Source organism: Rhinichthys klamathensis, unplaced genomic scaffold (genome assembly GCF_029890125.1).
Source record: "Rhinichthys klamathensis goyatoka isolate OS25496 unplaced genomic scaffold, OSU_Roscu_1.1 h1tg000318l_1, whole genome shotgun sequence".
NCBI classification, from domain to species: Eukaryota; Metazoa; Chordata; class Actinopteri; order Cypriniformes; family Leuciscidae; genus Rhinichthys; species Rhinichthys klamathensis.
In genome coordinates, this window is record NW_026606834.1 from 1,055,001 (window position 1) to 1,074,692 (window position 19,692).

A 19,692-nucleotide genomic window follows, 5' to 3' on the forward strand; every position below is an offset into this window, starting at 1 on the left:
AGATGAAATTCTGTCATAAAATGTAAAAATTATGACATAAAAAGATGAAATTCTGTCATAAAATGTCAAATTTATGACATAAAAAGATGAAATTCTGTCATAAAATGTCAAAATTATGACATAAAAAGATGAAATTATGTCATAAAATGTAAAAATTATGACATACTAAGCAACAATATGACAAAGAGTAAAAATTATGTAGTAAAAAGTTTAAGTTGATTTTGAGCCAAAATTCTGACATACTAAGTGATAATTATAACAAATTTGAATTTCTGACTCAGTCATAATTTTGACATGTTAAAATTATAACATAAAAAGTCAGAATGTATGACAAAAAATTTTAATTGTGACATACTAAGTCATAATTATGACAAAATGTCAAATTTCTGACAGTCAAAATTCTGACATATTAAGTCACAATTATAACAAAGTCAAAATTATGGCGTAAAAAGTTGAAATTCTGACACAAAAGTCATAATTATGTCTGCGTTTGTCATAATTGACTTATGTCATAATGACAAAAATACAAAAATGATTATTACTTAGTGTGTCATAATTATGAATTAGTATGTCATAATTTCGAATTTTTATGTCATAAATTACCAAAGCATTTTTTTCTTATGTGGGAGAAATGGGCTTCCATATGTTTTAGTGGTTAAATAGCCAAAATAGTTTTTTATAAGCTGTTATTTATTACAATGTTATGGTGTTGAATCCTGTGTTCAGCGCTGCCCGATGCGTGTTTGAGGTTCTACTCACACATAGAGATGATTGACACGTGGATTAACGCCCAGTGAGTTCATCCAGTTTCTGAAGGTGCGTTCCTCTCTGGTCTCTCCTGACAGTGACAGAACATGAGACATGGATGAGATCTCGTTACTTCAACATTATCACTGTGCCTGCTCACTATTCACTTACTGTAATACATGTAAATATAGACTTCAACAAAAGCCTCCATTTAATCGCATTAATGTGTAGGAAAAATGGTTCCACCTAAATAATAATTCAGTTATCATTTACTCATGTTGTTCCAAACCTGTATGACTTACTTGCTTTCTATTGAACACAAAAGAAAAAGATTGAGGAATGTCGGGAATCAAACGGTTTCGGTTCCCATTGACTTCCATTCAATACGTCCAGTTTTTAAAAACGTTTTTCTTGGTTGTGCAAATGTTTAGGGAACATTCCATTTCGCAAACATTAAAGAACGTTACTTTTGAATGTTCTCTGAACATTCCGAAACTAGCAACATTTAAAAAATGGTGAACGTCCAACTGAAAGGTTTCAGAAAAAAAACATTACATGAATGATGTACAGTCAAAACCAAAAGGTATTCAGACACCTTCAACATTATCAGTTTATTCGCTATAGTTTAGAAAGTGGTAATGAAATATGAGCAGAACTCAGAGTTATTAAATCAGTGGATATTTCACTGGTTTTGTCCGTCCTTCATGAATTATGTTGAATATCTGTCAGCTGTTAAATTTAACTACACAATTAGATAATACCAGTTTAGCTCAACCAGTGACCAAGCAATGCTTCATGTTCAGTGTGTGTGTAAAAAGAGCATTATCAATTACAGAAAACACACTTCAGCAAAACATGATCAGCTCAAAGTGGAGGAATAATATTTGGTCCCACATTTTTATAAATTTTACTGTTTTTTTCACTGTATGAAGAATTTTTGGATATAATATGTCATAGTTTACTTTATTTAGCAAGTCTCGCTTACATAAATGAACTATAGTGTCCTGCACACACTAGTAAAAACATCAAAAATGATATAATTTTTGGTTTGACTGTATAAGTACACATTATAAGAGAGCACATGTCATTGAACAAATGTACTTTTAATGTTGCTGTAAGAATGTTTTTTCGTAACTTTGACAGAACTTCTCTATCAGGTTTGGAACGACATGAGTAAACGATGACAGAATGATCATTTCTATTTGGCCAGTTCAGATTCACACACCCTCAATAGAGCTCCAGTCGATGTCCTGGTTTTCCGGCTTCTTCAGAGCGGGATACTTGTTGAACAGATTGGCCACATAGGCCAGGTTGAGTTTGGGGTTTCCTCGCACCACGTCTGTGGCCGTGACGAACTGTCGGCACCCGAGCCGGTCGGCCTGTTCCAGCATGTTCTCGGCTCTCTTCAGGTCGTCTTTTTCCTGTCACAACACAAACCATGAGACTCTGTCACAACACACACCATAAGTGTTTGAGACTCTGTTTCAACACAAACCATGAGTGTTTGAGACTGTTCCAACACAAACCATGAGTGTTTGAGAGACTGTTCCAACACAAACCATGAGTGTTTGAGAGACTGTTCCAACACAAACCATGAGTGTTTGAGACTGTTCCAACACAAACCATGAGTGTTTGAGACTGTTCCAACACACACCATGAGTGTTTGAGACTGTTCCAACACACACCATGAGTGTTTGAGACTGTTTCAACACAAACCATGAGTGTTTGAGACTGTTCCAACACAAACCATGAGTGTTTGAGAGACTGTTTCAACACAAACCATGAGTGTTTGAGACTGTTTCAACACAAACCATGAGTGTTTGAGACTGTTCCAACACACACCATGAGTGTTTGAGAGACTGTTTCAACACAAACCATGAGTGTTTGAGACTGTTTCAACACAAACCATGAGTGTTTGAGACTGTTCCAACACAAACCATGAGTGTTTGAGACTGTTCCAACACAAACCATGAGTGTTTGAGACTGTTCCAACACACACCATGAGTGTTTGAGACTGTTCCAACACACACCATGAGTGTTTGAGACTGTTCCAACACACACCATGAGTGTTTGAGACTGTTCCAACACACACCATGAGTGTTTGAGACTGTTCCAACACACACCATGAGTGTTTGAGACTGTTCCAACACACACCATGAGTGTTTGAGACTGTTCCAACACACACCATGAGTGTTTGAGACTGTTCCAACACACACCATAAGTGTTTGAGACTGTTCCAACACAAACCATGAGTGTTTGAGACTGTTCCAACACACACCATGAGTGTTTGAGACTGTTCCAACACAAACCATGAGTGTTTGAGACTGTTCCAACACACACCATGAGTGTTTGAGACTGTTCCAACACACACCATAAGTGTTTGAGACTGTTCCAACACAAACCATGAGTGTTTGAGAGACTGTTCCAACACAAACCATGAGTGTTTGAGACTGTTCCAACACACACCATGAGTGTTTGAGACTGTTCCAACACACACCATGAGTGTTTGAGACTGTTCCAACACACACCATGAGTGTTTGAGACTGTTCCAACACACACCATGAGTGTTTGAGACTGAAATCTACAGACGCAAACAGACGAAGTGTAGTAAAATAAAGACCTAAATGTGTATTTCGGACTTTTTTTCACCACAAGTCTGAAAGAAGACATGTTTATTGAAGACAAATATCCAAAAATCTCAAAATTGACCAGTAAAAAACCCCCGATGTTTTTGCCTGCCGTGTCTCGCCTTAATATAAACAGTACACACACTGTTATCAGTATTATTTTGGACAAAGTTTTGCACATTTCACTTCAATACACTGAAGCATGCGTCGTGAATTAGCAATGTGGAAACGGTGGTTTGTTACTGCAGTAATATCACGTTCAGTATATGTTCAGTGCTCGTGTATTGTTTATATATTTCGTGTGTGTATGTCTCTATGTGATAGAATTATTATTTGATGCAAATAATTCTAGCCGGCTCAGCCAAACTTTATCAGATGGCGGCTCAATTTGGCTTATGAAATTATTGGCTGGCGGCGGCTGAAATTCTAAATGGCGCAAATGGCGGCGCCTGGCGGCGGCTTCGGGATCTATTTGAGACCATGAGTTTTTACATTACTTAACTACCTTAGTTAACATTTACTAAAGATGAACAAGACTTCTACAGCATTTATTAATCTTAGTAAATATTAATTACAACATTTACTAATACATTATTAAAATCAGAGGTTGTATTTGTTAACATTAATTAATGCACTGTGAACTAACATGAACAAACAATAAACAGCTGTATTTTTATTAACATTAACAAAGATTAATAAATATTGTAACAAATGTATTGCTAATTGTTAGTTCATGTTAGTTAATACATTAACTAATTTTAAGTTATGAGCCTTATTGTAAAGTGTTACAAAAATTATAAACTTCATGTGATGCATGTTTGTCATTCATACATCAATGAAACGGGTAAGAAACGGTAATAGCACTATTACTGGATTATATATAGTTATCATCAGTAAATCCAATTCGTTTCAATCTCATACATTTTAATAATAATAATAATAATAATGCTTTTTCACAGAATACATTCAATTGTTTTCACAATTAACAAATGTTCCGATTCTAAGCAATTTAAATAAATACATTTTGAAAATATGATCGTTTAAATAAAATCAAATAGATGCAAATCATTAATAATAAACTATGGCTATTTTATTTTTCTAAACTATTTTTTGAGTGCAGAAATCTTACATTTATGCATGACTGACAAGTTTGTTAAAATTGTATAATCCAAATGGATAGAAATTTTATATGCAATACAAATACATAAATATTCAGGCCTAAGTATTGCATGTAAAATCATTATAAATGGTTTATAAATGGTTTCAGATTTCAGGTCTTTTCTCATGACATCATAATGGTCCACCAGCATGAATAAGACTAATCAGCGCTACATTAATAATGCATCTCAAAGTGATGATTGAGTGTGTGCATATGAATGATGTGTGTATGGATGTGTTCTCACCCGTATGCCAGTCATGTCGATAGGGATGGCCGGGATGCCCTCGTCGTCTCCTTTGGGTGCCACCTGGTTCAGGATGTTGTAATAAGCCTTGGAGTCCTTCAGGATGACAGATGACGGTGAGGTTACATGCGTTCTGCTTTCTCATATTTGGCCATTTTACATCCAGAAAAGAGCTTTATTTACATTTTGGGTGGCAAACAGGATTTACATAATCAGAACGTGAACTAGATGAGTAAATCTGTCATGATAAACTTTGATGTTGGCTTGAGAAAGCCTGGGCTGAATGATGGATGGATGGATGAATTGGTGGTGTAAGATAAATTTTTCTTTTAATCATATATCAATCATATATCTTTTGAAACCAATATATATGCGTGTTCTTTAAAGTATAGATGTGTTAAAGAAACCGCAAGATGCATTATCTCCTATACAAATAGGTCACTGGGACGTGTGCAGATGAACAGAATGTTCTGTTCTTCGATAAGCTTGCTTGCACTGAGCAAAACATATTTAGTTGTTTTTGAAGAGGTTGTTTTTTAAATGACATATGTGTGTTTTTGTGTGTGTATACATAGATAAGAAGTGTTAGAATATGGGGAACTAAGAACTATGCACGTACAAGGGGCCTTAGGTCTGGAAAAACACCAGCTCTGGTACAAAGATAAGAGAGGGAGGGGTACGTTTTGAAGGATGTTCTTTGGTATATAACCTGTGTAAAATGAGAAGACCTTTGCCCTTCTCATGTCAGACTCTGTCTGTGTGCGAATTGCCTTTCTTAAGAAATAAATACTAATACTTATAACTTGAGAGATCTTCACTTGTTCTTCAATTGTTATTTGAGATCTAGGTAAAGAATTTCCACGACAGTGGATAAATGAATAGATGGACGAATGGATGGATGGATGGATGGATTGGTGGATGGGTGGATGGATGGATGGATGGATGGATGGATGGATGGATGGATGGATGGATTGGTGGATGGATGGATTGGTGGATGGATGGATTGGTGGATGGATGGATTGGTGGATGGATGGATTGGTGAATGGATGAATGGATGGATTGGTGGATGGATGGATGGATGGATTGGTGGATGGGTGGATGGATGGATGGATGGATTGGTGGATGGATGGATTGGTGAATGGATGAATGGATGGATTGGTGGATGGGTGGATGGATGGATTGGTGGATGGATGGATGGATGGATGGATGGATTGGTGGATGGATGGATGGATTGGTGGGTGGGTGGATGGATGGATGGATGGATGGATTGGTGGATGGATTGGTGGATGGATGAATGGATTGGTGGATGGATGGATGGATGGATTGGTGGATGGGTGGATGGATGGATTGGTGGATGGATGGATGGATGGATGGATGGATGGATTGGTGGATGGATGGATGGATTGGTGGGTGGGTGGATGGATGGATGGATGGATGGATTGGTGGATGGATTGGTGGATGGATGAATGGATTGGTGGATGGATGGATGGATTGGTGGATGGATGAATGGATGGATGGATGAATGGGTGGATGAATGGATGGATGTATGGATGAATGGATGGATTGGTGGATGGATTGGTGGATGGATGGATGGATGGGTGGGTGGATGGATGGATGGATGGATGTATGGATGAATGGATGGATTGGTGGATGGATTGGTGGATGGATGGATGGATGGATTGGTGGATGGATGGATGAATGGATGGATGGATTGGTGGATGGATGAATGGATGGATGGATGAATGGATGGGTGGGTGGATGGATGGATGGATGGATGGATGGATGGATGGATTGGTGGATGGATGAATGGATGGATGGATTGGTGGATGAATGGATGGATGGATTGGTGGATGGATGGATGGATGGATGGATTGGTGGGTGGATGGATTGATGGGTGGATGGATGAATGGATGGGTGGATGGATGAATGGATGGATTGATGGATGGATGAATGGATGGGTGGATGAATGGATGGATTGATGCATGGATTAATCTAGTAATGTAATTAACAACCACTTAAATAGTAGATCAGAATGTTGCTTTCTTCATATTGAGTTATTGCTGAATGTGTGCTTTAGTCTGATTCTGAAAGTGTTTGATGTTCTGCTACAGTAAAGCATCTTCTGATCAACAGTGTCTGTTTGTTCTACTGTACCTTGATATCTGACCAGTGTCTGTTCTACTGTACCTTGATATCTGAGCTGAAGTTGTTGATTTTGGGCGCTCCGGCCTCCTCCAGGTGATAGTTGACCCAGCGCAGCAGCAGCTCTTCAGGAGACAGTTTAACCAGATCCTCCAAACTCTCTCCATCCCTGAGCAGTGCGATCAGAGCTACACACACACACACACAATCATGTGACTCGACAAAGAAACATACAGTACAGTGTGTAGACACAGCAAACTCAGAACGTTCCCCTAATGTTAGTATTTGGTTCGTATTTAGTTGATTTTTTTCAGCCAAACTTTAATATTCCAGGAACATTCTTTTTAGATTGTATTTTTTACAACCAGAAAATAATGTAAAATAATAGTGATCGACCGATATATCGGCCGGCCGATATATCGGGCCGATATTTGCGTTTTTTACGTGTATCGGAATCGGCCGATGCGCGGCTGCTGCGTTCGCCGATAGTTTTTTCCCGGCATTATTTATAGACAGGCGTCCACAGGCAGCTCTGTGCTGCTGGAGACGCTGCAGTTCACGTGCAGACCCTGCACTGCCCCTCCCCCACTAGCAGAGTGCAACCTGCGCTTCAAGATAACGGTAACTTTTAAACTTTCAAAGCATCTTTTAACTGTTTGACTGCTGAAATATTGTCAAACACTTTGAAAATGGAAACACGTTGCTCTATAACTGTTATGTGGTTGCAACTATGTAGCTAAGCAAGTTTGTGGGTCCAAATGGAAAACGCGAATGACTCGTCTATAAAACTGCTTGCTTGCCATTGTATTTAGGGAGCTGCAAATAGCTGTAGGCTATCCGTTCAGTATGCATTAGGGCTGTCAATGAATATTCTAAATACGAATATATATTTGACTAGTTTAAAAAAAACTGAATTTTGAAGGTGAAAATTAATATTCGAATGTGGAAAAACACGCCCGCGGTAGCAGACTAACGTTACCACAGCACAGCTCGCTCGGAGCGCTCAGTGTCGGTTCTATGTACTGTGAAACTTCAATTAATGTATTTGTTTCAATCACTGAATGAAGCCTGCTATATACCTTAAATTGCTTGCACAAAACTCTTGATCAGCACTCAACATTTGTTTGTTGTTCTTCATTTAAACCGGTATGCGCGGAGAGCGTGAGGGTGAGTGCGAGAGAGAGAGAGAGAGAGAGAGAGAGAGAGAGAGAGAGAGAGAGAGAGAGAGAGAGCGCGCCTGCGAGTCCGGGCGAGCCAGAGTGAGCTCTGCGGTCTTGGCCATTTGATTTACTCGTTTTTTTTTTGTAGTAATACGTTGTCAAATATGTTTCAACTCAAATAAGCTACTTAATACTAGTAGTTATGTCTCTTTGTATTAATTTGTCCTGTTATTGACGTAATGCGCGTCATTGACCAAATGCACGACGATATGTTCAAATATGTTTTTTTGAAGGGAATATACAAACGCCATTTGAGCAATTTTGACAGCCCTAGTATGCGTACGGTAGCTGTTACGAACACTGGTCATAGGATTAAGTAATACCAACGTTCTTCTGTGCTTTTTGTGGGAGATTTATTCAGCGACCACCTGGCTGAGGTTTGGACGCGTGTGGTGTGTGTCTCCCTCGCCATCGCAGTGATATTATGGCGCTTTTCCATTACCAGTACCAGCTCGACTCGACTCGACTCGCCTTGGCTCGCCTCGACTCGGCTCGCTTTTCGCTCCGTTTTCCATTGCAGAAAGTACCGCCACAAATAGTACCCGGTCGTCATAGCGACGCATTTCGTTCCTCGTTGCCCCATCAAGCTCTCGCTGGATCCTTTCTTCGGCAACCAAACAAAGGAATGTCTGCACCTCCTCGTTTGACCACGGCGTATTCTTCCGAGTTGCCATAATAATAGTAGTAAGTTTAGTAACTATCTCTGGCCAAACTATTTAAAATACTCCATCTGGCGCGTGCAATGATGACGCAGATTCTCTGTGACCAATCAGCAGTCGGCATTGTTTTCACGTCACATTTTAGTATCGGCTTAGCTCGCCTCAGCTCGCTTGGAACCTCGCCGGAGGTGGTACGAAAAAAAGTACCCGAAAGCAGGTACAGGTACAACTTTTACACAGTGGAAAACCAAACAAAGGCGAGTCGAGTCGAGCCGAGCCGAGCCGAGGCGAGCTGGTACTGTGTAGTGGAAAAGCGCCATTAGAGACTAGACATGCTCATTTTATTTTATGTAGAAAAATTTAAACCATGGCAGTAAATAGTTTGTTACTTTTAAAATGAAGTACAGTGTGCACTGTGCACTTTATTATGCTGGTTGCTACTGTGTGCAATAATGTAATTATTTTATTTATGCTTAAATATTTATTTTCAGCAGTGAACTTTTTTTTTTGTTCTACCTCATGTTTTTAATATGTGTTAAATATAGTTTATCTACTTGTTCTTGTTCTACCTCACATGTTTTTACTATTTGTTAAATATTGTTTTTTTACGTTAAATAAATGTTACTTTTATTAAATTGAGACCTGTAACATTTGTTAACATCATGTCATTTTTGACAATGACATGATGTAAATTGAGGGAGCAAAATGTATCGGCTCCAAATATCGGCTCAAGAAAATCGGCAGCCCGTATCGGTCATCGGCTAAGGCTGATGGGAAAAAAATCGGTATCGGTATCGGCACTAAAAAATCCATATCGGTCGATCCCTATAAAATAATGTCTCTGTAAAGAAAACGTTTGTGGCAAACCAAAAAAAAAAAGAGTAAAAATGTATGTTTTGGGAAAGATTTGAGAACGTCCTGGGAGCCAAAAACTAACATTCCCGTGAGTGTGAGTGCGTATGTGTGTGATGGGTAGGTTTAGTGGTAAGGTTAGTTAGTGTGTGTGTGTGTGTGTGTGTGTGTGTGATGGGTAGGTTTAGTGGTTGGGTTAGTGTGTGTGTGTGTGATGGGTAGGTTTAGTGGTAGGGTTAGTGTGTGTGTGTGTGTGTGTGATGGGTAGGTTTAGGGGTCGGGTTAGTGTGTGTGTGTGTGATGGGTAAGTTTAGTGGTAGGGTTAGTGTGTGTGTGTGATGGGTAGGTTTAGTGGTAGGGTTTGTGTGTGTGTGTGATGGGTAGGTTTAGTGGTAGGGTTAGTGTGTGTGTGATGGGTAGGTTTAGTGGTAGGGTTAGTGTGTGTGTGTGTGATGGGTAAGTTTAGTGGTAGGGTTAGTGTGTGTGTGTGTGATGGGTAGGTTTAGTGGTAGGGTTAGTGTGTGTGTGTGATGGGTAGGTTTAGTGGTAGGGTTTGTGTGTGTGTGTGTGATGGGTAGGTTTAGTGGTAGGGTTAGTGTGTGTGTGATGGGTAGGTTTAGTGGTAGGGTTAGTGTGTGTGTGTGTGATGGGTAAGTTTAGTGGTAGGGTTAGTGTGTGTGTGTGTGTGTGTGTGTGATGGGTAGGTTTAGTGGTAGGGTTAGTGTGTGTGTGTGTGTGTGTGTGTGTGATGGGTAGGTTTAGTGGTAGGGTTAGTGTGTGTGTGTGTGTGTGATGGGTAGGTTTAGTGGTAGGGTTAGTGTGTGTGTGTGTGTGTGTGATGGGTAGGTTTAGTGGTAGGGTTAGTGTGTGTGTGATGGGTAGGTTTAGTGGTAAGGTTAGTTAGTGTGTGTGCGTGTGTGTGTGTGTGTGTGTGTGTGATGGGTAGGTTTAGTGGTAGGGTTAGTGTGTGTGTGTGTGTGTGTGTGATGGGTAGGTTTAGTGGTAGGGTGTGTGTGTGTGTGTGTGTGTGTGTGTGTGAGTGATCGGTAGGTTCAGAGGTCGGGTGTGTGTGTGTGTGTGTGTGTGTGTGAGTGATCGGTAGGTTCAGAGGTCGGGTGTGTGTGTGTGTGTGTGTGTGTGATGGGTAGGTTGGGGTTGGGTTAGTGTGTGTGTGATCGGTAGGTTCAGGGGTCGTGTGTGTGATGGGTAGGTTTAGTGTAAGGACACAGAATATACAGTATAAAAACCATTACGAGAGTCCCCACAAAGATAGCAAACCAGATGTGTGTGTGTGTGCGTGCGTTTGTGTGTGATTATTGTGTACCTTCGTTCCTACTAATTTCGATGTCGGCGAACAGGCCGATTTTGATGACTTGCCACAGGAGTCCCAGCACTAAATGCTGCCTGCCCTCCTTCAGGTCCTCTGCTCCGATGTTCACCACATGGCAGCCGATAGCAGAGGCCGAGTTCAGTGCGAGATTCAGATTCTCCTGCACATTTAAACATGAACACACACATTAAAATCCCATCGTAACAGTGTATGAAACAAACCGCTCGATCAGGAGTGAGTGTGTGTTGTTTCACCTGGATTGTGAAGGGTGTGAGCTTCTTCTTGTTGATGGTTCTCTCGTCGATCGTGTCCGGCACAGACAGGTTGATCATTTTACTGCAAAGAGTCATATTTATCATATTTCTGACTAGTGAAATATTGTACTGTATGTGCTTTCCCAGCGAACAAAAATATGTTCTGAGAACGTTTTGCTGATATTTCCATTAAGTTAGGAAAACGAACATTCCATTTTGCAAACTTTATTTGAATGTTACTTTTGAATGTTCTATCAACATTCCGAAACAAGTAACATTTAAAAAAAGTTCTAAAAAAGTCCCCCAAGTGGTGAAAATCCAGTTTTTAATGTTGTTTATGTGTGTATGTGGTGTTTTTAATATGCTTTAAGACACACCATGTGTAAGTTCATAAGTCGACAGCATTGCTGAGTATTTTCTGCTTAAAACTGCAGTGAACCAAAGACAGTCTCAAAAACACGCTTTGAAATCGCTGGTGTTTCTGACGTCACAAACGACCTTGTAACCAATCAGATCAACGTGTGATCGTCAACCAGTGGATCTCTGAGCTGAGTGAGTGAGTGGAGGCGGGGCTCACTTGCATATTCATAGAACTGCATACTAATTGAGGCAAGGGTGTCGGGTTACATTCAAGATATTTTAAGATATGAAGTTTTTATTCACAGGAAAAAACGTTTGTTTTTTAACGTTTAACGCAATGTAATTCTGGTGATGAGAGTGTGTCTGCAGGTACCAGAGTACGATGCCGTCTCCCACTGCGGTGAACAGATCATTTGAACTGGGATCCATGGGAAGAACGTGCTGGCAGTCCGGATCTTTCTCCAAGGCTTTATTGACCCAGTTCACAAAAGCCACTTTCTCCTCCTCTACACACACACACACAGCATCGCCATTATCAAAGCAATCTTGCATGTAACGCTGTTAGTGTTTTTTTGTCATTTCTGCAGCCTAGTCTCCGTGTCGGATGTGTTTTTCCTCACCGGAGTACGAGTGCTGTGTCCCGGATTGTTCCGATGTTCCCGCCACTGAACAGATTCCCTCCTTCTTATTAATGGCTTTCCGGAAGGTCTTGGCCACTTCTGAGCTCTTCAGATCATGAACCACCTGAGACACACACACACACACACACACACACACACACACACACACACACACACACACACACATGTATTTAGTGCTGGGACTCCTGTGTCAAGTCATCAAAATCGGCCTGTTCGCCGACATCGAAATTAGTAGGAACGAAGGTACACAATAATCACACACACACACACACACACACACGTCTGGTTCGCTGTCTTTGTGGGGACTCTCCATAGACGTAATGTTTTTTATACTGTTTAAACTGTATATTCTCCTTACACTAAACCTACCCATCACACACACACACACACACTAATCCGACCCCTAAACCTACCCAACACACACACAAACACACACTAACCCTACCCCTAAACCTACCCATCACACACACACACACACTAACCCTACCCCTAAACCTACCCAACACACACACACACACACTAACCCTACCACTAAATCTACCCAACACACACACACACACACTAACCCCACCCCTAAACCTACCCAACACACACACACACACACACTAACCCGACCCCTAAACCTACCCAACACACACACACACACACACACACACACTAACCCTACACCTAAACCTACCCAACACACACACACACACACACACACACACACACACACACACACACACACACACACACACACACACACACACTAACCCGACCCCTAAACCTACCCAACACACACACACACACACACACACACTAAACCGACCCCTAAACCTACCCATCACACACACACACACTAACCCGACCCCTAAACCTACCCATCACACACACACACACACCAAGACTGGACAGGTGACGTGTGTCATTTCTGCTTAAAATCATTATAATTCATACAGTCAAACTAAAAATGTGACATATTATACCCAAAAATTATCAGTAAAATTTAGCTTTGAGCTGATCATGTTTTGCTGAAGTGTGTTTTCTGTAATTGCTAATGCTCTTTTTACACACAGACTCAACAACATGAAGCATTGCTTGGCCACTGGTTGAGCTAAACTGGTATTATCTAATTGTGTAGTTAAATTTAACAGCTGACAGATATTCAACATAATTCATGTGTGAGAGTCTAACAGAAGGACGGACAAAACAAGTCAAATATTTCTTGTCATATTTTATTACCATAAAAATTACCAAATTTATTACCAAATATACCAACTATAGCGAATAAACTGTGATAATGTGAGAAATGTGTCTGAATAATGTTTGGTTTGACTGTATATTATAATACAAGTCATATTTGTAAGTCGCTTTGGATAAAAGCGTCTGCTAAATTAATAAATGCAAATATTATTTAAGGGTCCTTCGAGTCAAAAACGTTTGATTTAGCATTTTTCCCCCTCATGATAGAGCGTGACCTTTGACCTGACCTTGGCGAACTCATCGAAGGTGATCTTCCCGTCCTGGTTGAGGTCCATGGTCCTGCTGAGCTCCTGGACGATCTCTCGGATACGGTATCCGGGCAGAGGAAGGTTTGCGGCTCGGAAAAGGTCGTTCAGCTCGTCTGTGCTGATGTAACCGTTACCGTCCACATCTACAAGAAAAGGTCAAAGGTCAGTCCCACTGCCTCAGTAGCATAACAGCGAATATGCAGCATGACCAGTGCGCTCCGAATCACTAATGAATGGATTCTTTTAACGAATCGCTCAAAAGAATCTGGAATCAGTGTTGTTTAAGTATTATTTATGTTCTATTTTAGTATTTTTAATTAGCTTTTATTTTTATATTTTCAGTAGTGCTGGGCAACGATTAATCACATCCAAAATAAAAGCATGTATGCATGCATGTATATATTTGCATGAATATATATATATTTATATTATATAGAAATATAAATATTTTATATAGAAATAACAAATTTTTCTTAAATATGTATATGCATGCGTGTGTATTTATATATATATAGAATAATTCTACACAGTACACACCACATATATTATGCAAACACAAACTTTTATTCTGGATGCGTTTAATCACGATTAATCGTTGCCCAGCACTATATTTTTAGTTTTCATTTTTGTTTTAGTCGTTTTGCCATTTTCTTTTGTTTATTTAGCTTTAATTTATTATTTCATTTTTAGTCATTTTACTACGTAAACTTATTTATTTCAGTTACTTGATGACCAGTGTAGCCCAAATCACTCGAATGAACTGATCCTTTAAAACTGAAACGCTCAAAAAGACTCAAATGGGATTGAATCACATTTTTATATACTATGATAGCCATTTAAAATGAGCTTTTATTTAAATTTTTTCAGTTATCATTTTAATTTGAGTTTTTATTCAGTTTTAGTAATTCTAGTACTTAAACTTATTTCTTTCAGTTAGTTGCCAAGTTGCACGTTTTGTCATATTAAGATTTTAAATCTTTATTTCAATGAATACAAATAATTTTTAATAGTTTTGTAGTTTTAGTTAACAATTACAACACTGGTTTAAGTCAGTCGAATAAACTGATTCTTTTAATAAATCATTCAAAAACTCACTTATTATTTTCACAAATCGTTCAAAAGGTTTCAGTGCAATAAATATGAATAAGAACTATTATTTTGGTTACGAAACTTGGGCAAATTATTTGTGGCCCTCAAAAGTACTAAAAAGGATTACTACTAAAATGGCTGAGGAACCGGAAGTGTTTAGAGGAAGCCGATTTAAACGGAAGCGGGAGTGTATCGCCAGCTTTTACACTGCGTCTGAATGAGAAGGTGTTTGTCTGTTCACTCGCCGACTTTGCTGAAGGCCTCTCTCAGGTCCTCCATCTCCTCCGCTGGGATGTGTTTGATGTCCGCCATCGTTCACTGATAGATAGATCACCTGTGAACGAGAGAGAGATTGTGTTTGTGTGCAAACATCTACTAGCTCAATGACCGGGTTTATTAAACGGTGATAGAGAGATGAAGCAGCTGATACTCAAACACCAATGTTTTGAATATTTTTCAAATGTTTTGAATGTTTTTTCTCGGAAACTTTCCATTTTGCAAACATTATGGGAATATTACTTTTGAATGTTCTCTGAAAACAAGCAGTAACATTGAAATAATATTAGATAAATGTCTAACTAAAAAAACATTTACTGTTGATTAAAATGCTAACTTTGGTATTACATTGTGTGTGTAAATGAATAGGCTTGGACTTGGTGCTGGAAACCCAAAGCACAGGACAATAGTGACACCAGAATAACAATATTCATGATTCTGAAGCTGAAAATACAGAATTATTTTAGACGAATATGATTTCACTCTGATTAGATGTATTTAAAATAATGTAAGCCACTTTTTACAGGTAACATCAGACATTTGGCATTATCAGGACCCACAAATATTCCCCCATTGAATTATTATACATCATATTCAACATTATATATAGTAGTTTAATGTAGTACTGACACTAAACTCTGAAAACTTACTCTTTTTTTTTTTCTCACACTGTCATTTTTATTTAAGTTTTATTATCACTATCCATGATACATATTGTTGCATTTTTGTATTGCGATATAAAAACAACTTTCCATGGCCAATGCATAAATAATGTTTTTGTGCTACCGTTTTATGGACATTATTACACATCAGATATCGTTCATAACGTTGAGAAGAGCGTTAGCTGTTTCTTTATCAGTTAGTCCTTCTAACATTCTCCTGTCTGATCGACGCCAGGGTTTTGTTACGACACGATGTGAAGATGCAAACATGCCATCCAGAGGCTTGAGCAAGACCTTTCACACCGGAAGTGGCTGTTGCTTCTGGCTTTTGAGTAACAGCGTGTGGTTTGAGGAGACGACATTAAAAATACAGCTTAGCAGAGCATAATCATATGACATAATGAGAATTATACATGGTTACAGTATGTATTGCAACCTGGAGCAATAACAGTGAACTTTACAGTAGGTTTACAGTACAGTGATGAACGTTCACATTAAGTATTGAAAAATGTAATTTCTAGGGGTGTAACAATACATTGTGTCACAATATAGCGCAATACAAAAATGCAACAATATACGTATATAATATATGTATTGTGTGTAGTTCACCCAAAATAAAAATTACTGTGTGAGAAAAAAATCTAGTTTTCAGAGTTTTAGTGTCAGTACTACATTAAACTACTGTATATAATGTTGAATATGATGTATAATAATGCAATTTGTGTGTCCTGATAATGCCAAATGTCTGATGTTACCAGTAAAAAGTGGCCTATGTTATTTTAAATACATCTAGTAAGAGTGCAAGAATATTCATCTAAATAATTCTGTATTTTCAGCTTCAGAATCATGAATATTGTTATTCTGGTGTCTCTATTGTCCTGTGCTTTGGGTTTCCAGCACCAAGTCCAAGCCTATTCATTTACACTCCAATGTAATATCAAATTTAGCATTTTAATCAACAGTAAATGTTTTGTTAACCTTTTATCATATGTCTTGGAGTATCGCAATAATATGGTATTGTGAGTTCAGTATCGTGATGATATGTGTCGAATCGTGACATGAGGGTATCGTTACACCCCTAGTTATGTTCTCTAAACATTCAAAACGTCCAGTTTATCTCTTCATTATGAGAAAATTAATAGAACATTCCATTTCGCAAACATGGAACGTTACTTTTGAGTGTTCTCTGAACATTCCGAAACAAGTTGTAACATTTAAAACACGTTTGATGAACGTCCAACTCTCTGATTCAAACCAACTCTGAACAAACATCCTATTAATGTTACAGCAAGAACATTTGCTCATAACTTTCCCTGTTAGCTGGGAGTTTATATCAGCCTATACTGAGACATTCTTCCATGAAACTGTCTTTGTAACAAAACTATAAATCACATTTAGTTGTGTGGATAATGAAGCGAGGCTCGTTCGTGATTTAAATCCAGACGGATGCGTAATATCACTGCATTTACCATGCAAATGTTGCTCTCTTTAAAGTGATGTCTGTTCAGCTCAGTGGAATAATCAGATGCTGTCGCACATTTGCATCTTCATGACAGCCATAAATGCTTTTTATCAGCACAAATCATCATGAGGATCATGTTTAGCTGACAACTATTTTGGTAACACTTTACAAGACGGTTTCATTTGTTAACATTAGCTAGCAATGAACAATTCAGCACATTTATACATTTTCAAAATTAAAAATTGTATCTGTTAACGTTAGTAAATGCACTGTGAACTAACCATGATTATTAACTAACATTAACAAAGGTTAATAAATAACATTGCTCATTGTAAGTTCATGTTAGTTAGTACAGTAACTAGATTGACTTTATTGTTAAGCGTTAGCACTATTTTATGTATTTTTCAGTCTCTTTAAACACTTGAGCAATAGAACAACTCTTAGTTATTTCAGTATCACTTCAAAATGTCTGCTTTCAGCCTTCACACGTGCTCTGATCTTCCTCTTTCACATCTACATTCTGCTTTTGTTTCAGCTCAGCCTAGAAATAAATATGATATAATCGAATCTGCTGCTGCACGTCCCACTCTTTGCAAAGGTGTGAATGAAACTTTAAGGCTCGTCGTTCTGAGATGTAAGCTGGAGCACAGAATAGATGCTGTGTAACTTCATGCACTTGTTGCACAGCTGAACCACAGCTTCCTGTTTCTCTCTAGCCGCAGCGCAAAGCTTCACTTCTGCTTCAGATTACACTGAACACTCAAAAACCCCCAAAGCTTTATGGCAAACTGAAACTCTGAGAGCACGCTTACAATCCGGAATTCAACATTTTTTACAAATTCCTGATTGTTTGCCATTTCTCATACTGCCATACTGGTAATATCACATGCATTGGGGAAAAAAAGCTAAGTTATTAAATGCAATGGCAAATGTGAGCCTTTTCACTCTCAGATGTTTGGACTCGACTATTCCCAGCTAATGTAAATATGTTTTAACATGTTGTTCACGTTCCCTTTAAGTTATGAAAACGTCATTTCTGAATGTTCTCTAGTTTCAAATCTTATTTATGGAAACATTCTATTTTGCAAACATTATGGAATGTTACTTTTGAATGTTCTCTGAACGAGTAACATTTAAAGAATGACAAACGTACAACTACAATGTTTCAGAAAGTTCCATAAACGATGTATAAATAATGTTTTTGAGAACATAATTACAGACCAGATAACGTTCTATTAATGCTAGTGGATGAACGTTTGTTCACAACTTGCCAGAACGTTCCCTGTTCGCTGGGAGTCTGTATTTTATTTATGCTGTTGCATTAATATTCAACTAAATCTATGAAATGCATCACATGTGAAGATGAAGCACAGACATTTACACAATCAACTAAAGCTGTTTAAATGATTAGTACACATGATCTGACCAGGATCTGAAAGCTTCTCATTTGAAGAGTGCAGCATCTGTCAGACTCACATTAGTGATGCAATTACTGTACTTTCATACACTCGACAAACACAGATGTTGATGATGTGCATCTCTTACCTGCAGACGCCGGTGGACTTCAGGGTGGATCTGTGTCTGGTCACTTTCAGAGGTTCTGCTGCGACTCTATTCAAATGTGAGAGGAAGGAAGTGACATACACAGAGGCCTACACGGCAGTGGAAACAGGAACACACACGCTCTATGTCTTTATAAGGTAAAACGCTTGACATCTGCACACAGCAACAAGCATGATCGACATCTGACAGCATCTGTCACTATTCTGAGCTTTAACAATGCTAAAGTTTGATCTTGTGAAAGGGTCAATTCAAGAATGTCACCACAAATTTGGGTGTCCAAAGTTCATCGTTTAAGAAACATCCTCAAGAAGAAGTGTAATCTATATTTGACTAAGTATAACATGATTATCAGTCCTGAGTGTCATTAGTAATGTGCCATTTTTTTTCTTATGTGTTTTTATTGCGATTATGAAAAACAAGATTTGAACTTTTTTTTTTTTTACACATTTTGAAAAAGAGATTTGCAGATATCCACTTGATTTGACTATGCATTTGGTTCTAGATTAAACATAATACAGTAATAACAAAGCAATACTGTGTACTTAATAATCCAATAAATACAATTATATAAAATCATGTAAACACTATAAAATATATATAAAAATACAGCTTCAATTATTGCAAATGTAATTGAGTTTGTTTCCGTTCCACCAGCAGACGGAGAACTTCATACAAGTTGAACTTTGCGTGCCTTTGGTATCAGAACATGAGGATGTGATTTCATCAAAGATCTCATGCATTACATAATCAGATTACTTTAGGATGTAACGAGTAAAGTAACGCATTACAGGTAACGTGTGTTACATAATCAGATTACTTTAGGATGTAACGAGTAAAGTAACGCATTACAGGTAACGTGTGTTACATAATCAGATTACTTTAGGATGTAACGAGTAAAGTAACGCATTACAG

At 38.4% G+C, this 19,692-nt stretch overlaps 1 protein-coding gene across 1 annotated transcript in view; it reads right to left on the reverse strand.

Annotated features, from left to right (window-relative positions):
• The window catches only part of lcp1 (lymphocyte cytosolic protein 1 (L-plastin)), a 26,328-nt gene extending 7,477 nt beyond the window's left edge, over window positions 1-18,851 (reverse strand). The window contains exons 1-11 of the mRNA XM_056271359.1: window positions 18,763-18,851; window positions 15,063-15,151; window positions 13,708-13,871; window positions 12,215-12,338; window positions 11,968-12,100; window positions 11,235-11,316; window positions 10,975-11,140; window positions 6,965-7,107; window positions 4,778-4,873; window positions 1,973-2,168; window positions 760-838 (exon numbers count right to left, since the gene is read on the reverse strand). Coding sequence (XP_056127334.1) covers window positions 760-838; window positions 1,973-2,168; window positions 4,778-4,873; window positions 6,965-7,107; window positions 10,975-11,140; window positions 11,235-11,316; window positions 11,968-12,100; window positions 12,215-12,338; window positions 13,708-13,871; window positions 15,063-15,129 — 1,250 coding nt within the window. The 5' untranslated portion in view covers window positions 15,130-15,151; window positions 18,763-18,851. The remainder of the gene's footprint in view (window positions 1-759; window positions 839-1,972; window positions 2,169-4,777; window positions 4,874-6,964; window positions 7,108-10,974; window positions 11,141-11,234; window positions 11,317-11,967; window positions 12,101-12,214; window positions 12,339-13,707; window positions 13,872-15,062; window positions 15,152-18,762) is intronic.
• Between the last annotated feature and the right edge of the window lie 841 nt (window positions 18,852-19,692).